This window comes from Myotis davidii, unplaced genomic scaffold, assembly GCF_000327345.1.
Source record: "Myotis davidii unplaced genomic scaffold, ASM32734v1 scaffold551, whole genome shotgun sequence".
Lineage (NCBI taxonomy): Eukaryota > Metazoa > Chordata > Mammalia > Chiroptera > Vespertilionidae > Myotis > Myotis davidii.
In genome coordinates, this window is record NW_006283788.1 from 2239155 (window position 1) to 2243264 (window position 4110).

The window sequence follows — 4110 nt, forward strand, 5'->3', positions numbered from 1 at the left end:
CATACAAGTCCTTTGGTTGATCTCTTACCCCCCTACCTCCTGCCCCCCAACCCTCCCCAGCCTTCCCGCTGCAGTTTGACACTCTGTTTGAGGCAGCTCTGCCACTGTATCTATTATCGTTCAAAAGTTTATAATGGTCTCTATTATCCATGAATGAGTGAGATAATGTGGTATTTTTCTTTCATTGACTGGCTGATTTCACTTAGCATAATGCTCTCCAGTTCCATCCACGCCGTTGCAAATGGTAAGAGGAAGGCCAGGGAGGGTTGGGGGGCGGGAGGTAGGGGGGTAAGATATCAACCAAAGGACTTGTATGCATGCATATAAGCATAACCAATGGACACAAGACACTGGGATGTAGGGGAGGTCAGGGGAAGGTCAAGGGGGAAAAAAGGAGACATATGTAATACTCTTTGTAATACTTTAAGCAATAAAACAAAAACAAAAAAAGAAAAGAAAAAACAATATGTAATTATATAGGTTTTCCGATGGTCTTAGGCGACCCCTGTGAGTCGTTCGACCCCCAAAGGGGTTGCGACCCACAGGTTGAGAACCGCTGCTCTAGGGGCTCTGTGGTCTGGTGTCTGAGGGTGCACTGCCCGAGAGGCGCCCGAGAGCAGTCCCATGGGAGCACAGAGGCCCACAGACTTCGCCTAAGCCTTGGCCTTGCTGCTGCTGCTGGTGCAGCTGAGCACAGCCCTGGAGCACCTGGAGGCCTGGGCACATTCTTAGCAGAGCTGCGGCCGGGAAACCTGCTGCTGGGACGCCACGGGACTGCTCGGACTCCAGGGCCCTGTGCCTGCTGCTCTAGGTGCCCAGGAACTGCAGCTGGGCTGTCTGCTCGGCCCTGTGCCCTTGGCCGCAGACCCGGAACACCTGGCATCCCAGGCACTGCCCTGGGGACCCTGGCCGGAGCTGTGTGGCCGCGGAGCACCGCTGGGCCCTGGCTGCGGGTGTGCCACGCTCTGCTGGTCCTGCACCTAGTGGAGCAGCTGAGCTGTGGATACTGGCAGAGGCCATGGAGGCCTCACTGGGCCGCGCCCTGGCACTGCTGTGGGACTGACCCTCCGAGAGTGAGTGTCTGTCCAGGGCCTCTGCACGAGGTAGGCACTCCCTCCAGGGCTGGTGGCAGTGCCTTCACAAGAGGGTCGGTGCCCCCTTCCAGAAGGCTAGTGCGTCCCTCCTCCAATGCCTGTCCCCTTCTTTTGTTGGGTATTTAGGCCCATGTCCAGCCCGAGAAGGCAGGTGTCCCCTTCCAGGGCTGAGGACTAAGGCCAGGGCCAGCGAGGCTTTCTAATGCCAGGGCCACCTGCCCCTCTTCCCAGTGCGGACACCCCCTGTCCATCAGTGTGTGTGGAACTCCTCCCCCACCGTCCAGCACAAGCCAACACAAGGGTGTCCTGGTGCTGGGGTCTGATAATCACGGTCTCCACAGCAGCAGAGCACGGACACTCCTTCCAGTGCCAGCACAGGTTTAACTGGCCTGCAAGACCCATCAGGGGACCTGAGGGAGTGAATGGGAACTCAGTTTATGCCTCTGAAAATGGACACAGGAGCCCTGAGGGGTCCCACTGCTCTTGCCTGGGCCTCGTCATGCCTCCTTACTCCTCCCGTAACAGGGTGATCCTGGAGGGACTGTTTCTAAGCCCAGGTATGACCAGCTCTGTACCTCCAAACCGTTGAAAACTGGCTCCATCCCTCAGGCAGCTGAGTGTCCCATCCCACGGTCTCCCAGCACCTTTCCTCCTGTCAGATACCCTTTTGCAGCCTATTTCCCAGCCAAGGCCTGGATGAATTTCCAGGCAATGCCCAGATGCAGCCAGCAGGTGGCGCTACGATGCTGCCAATCACTGCAGGACGTCCACCCCAGGAGTGCTCCTATTCCAGCATGGCATTGCGAAACCCTCCCCAGGGGATACTGGGGTGCACAGGGTCTGCACAGTTGCTTGAGGGGGGCTCACATCCACACACATCCATACCACCCTGGTTGTCTCCCACAGGCCCCCCAAGCTTCAGGCAGAGGTGAGGCCATTCAGGTAAGTGGAAGCCAGCCAGCCTCTAGCCTTGGTGACCCAGGGAAGGGCACGGGACAGGGAACCTGAAGGTCCAAGATGTGGGTGAGGTAGGGCATATTGCCATCCAGAGCTGCCTTGCTAAGGTGGCGGCAAAGTAGGGCCCCAGGATCCTGAAACCTGCCATGGAGCTGAGCCACTCAGCACATCCCACAGAACCTGGTTGTGGCCACACAAGAGACTAAGCCATTGGCTGCCCACCCTGGGCCCCATTTCCTGTCAAGGGAGTTACTTAGCTCAGAATGCATCCATCACACACTTGCAAACAGCCCCAGGCCCCACCAGATAACTGAGGCCCCTCCAGGCCAACTTAACACCACTGAGCCCAGACAGATCTTAGATGTAATTTTTATTCAGATTTTTTCAAAGCAATAGAAGGGTAGATTAATACCTATCTTTCCAAGTTAAGACCTAAAACTGTTTCCAAAACTTCAAATAAGAAAACTCCTGCTTGAAGTACAAGGATAATCTGTATCACCTTAAACCAGCAATAAAAAAGTAAAATATAAACTTTTATTTAGAATTAAAGCAAATACTTCAGTATCACAAACACAATATTAAACTTCAAGAAATATACCGCTAATTTGGAGTGAGCATTTATTTGCACAATTACAACATGCGGACAAAACCCAGAAGAGGGGAGCGGCCTGGCATTTGCACCCCAGTGCAGCAGTTGGCCACACCACCAGCAAAGCGAGACACATGAAGGGGCTACGATCTGCGATGATCTGACGGTGGTGGCAGAGGTGAGGGCGCAGGTGGTGCAGCTGCTACTCGTCCTCCTCCGAAGACTCTCTCTCAAATGTGTAGGCCATGAAGCAAGCGTCGGGTCTCTTGGGGACAAGGGGATGCCCCGGTCTCACAATCTCAAAGCCCATAAAGCTGAAGGTTCGGAGCAGAGCGGCTGTGGAGGAAAACTGCATCTGAGCCCGCTGGCCTCCAGCACCCTGGGCGCTGTGCCCGCCCACCTTCACAGATGGCCCCAACAGGAGCCTCCCAGGGGCAGCAGCAGTTAACGGGCAGGGGAAGCTCAGCAGGGTCCCATGAAAAGCATGGCCAAGATCTGACAACAGGACCGTAGGCCACAGGTCTCCACCCCAGGTCTCCTTTTATCCCTGCAAGAGCAGCTGGTGAGGGTGGTCACCTACCTCTGTCATCACGGTTCTTGTGGAAGCAAATGAAGACATGGTCAGCATGCAGCTGCTCCTCAGCAAACTCGAGAAGAACTGCAAAGCTGAAGTGCAACTGTCAGAATCTGCCCACCCTCACGTGCCCCTCATAAGGGCCCAGCCTGCACCTCCACTTCTCTTAAAGGGCTTGATTGATGGGAGCACAACTTCCAGGTATAGACCTAGAGGCACTGGGGCTGGGTCATTGTGTGTGGAGGTTGAGCATCCCTGATCCCATCCCCTCAGTGGCAGGATCAACCCTAGGGGGCACCCCCGGATGTGACCACCAGATGTCCGTACATATGGCCGTGCCCCCTGTGGAGGATCTCGGACAACTGCTAGACCACTGCTCAAATCAGGGATGGCGGCCCGACTCTGGACTCTGGTTCCCTCCTCCCCTAAGAGTGAGGACACGACAGGCTGGCCCTGCCCTCACCTGTCTTTGCTCCCCTCTGGCAGAGCTCCGCCTGGGATCTCGATGTAGAGGCAGCTACTGCTCAGCACTGCTCTCCAGTTGATGTGTTTGGCATCTGTGAGCCTGGTCTGGACATTGAGAATTCTCGTCTTGTTATTAGACGTTAGTTCCTCTGTTACATTCAGCCTATTATCCTGTGAAAGAAAAAAACCGAGTTCAAACCTTTAGACATCAACCCCCACAGACTGAGTGGCCGATCTTCCTCCTCAATGCCACAACTTGGTAAACCCAGAAAAGCACCAAATCAACCAGTCACCCAGGCCCCTGCAATGATGTCTTCTGCATGCCGGGCCTCCCAGGCCTCTAGGGGAGGTGGCTCGAGCCAGGGTCAGGGTGGGAGCCCCAGGCTGGGGCAAAACAGTTCACCAAGCCGAAACCGGTTTGACTCAGTGGA

The 4110-nt window shown here is 55.4% G+C and overlaps 1 protein-coding gene across 1 annotated transcript; it reads right to left on the minus strand.

Annotated features, from left to right (window-relative positions):
* Positions 1–2408: 2408 nt before the first annotated feature.
* LOC102761536 (ornithine decarboxylase antizyme 1) lies at positions 2409–3880 on the minus strand (the record flags this gene model as incomplete). Its single annotated transcript, XM_006754127.2, has 3 exons — positions 2409–2976; positions 3221–3306; positions 3678–3880. Coding segments are annotated over 3 exons (423 nt in total), but the record flags the coding sequence as incomplete, so codon positions are not given.
* Between the last annotated feature and the right edge of the window lie 230 nt (positions 3881–4110).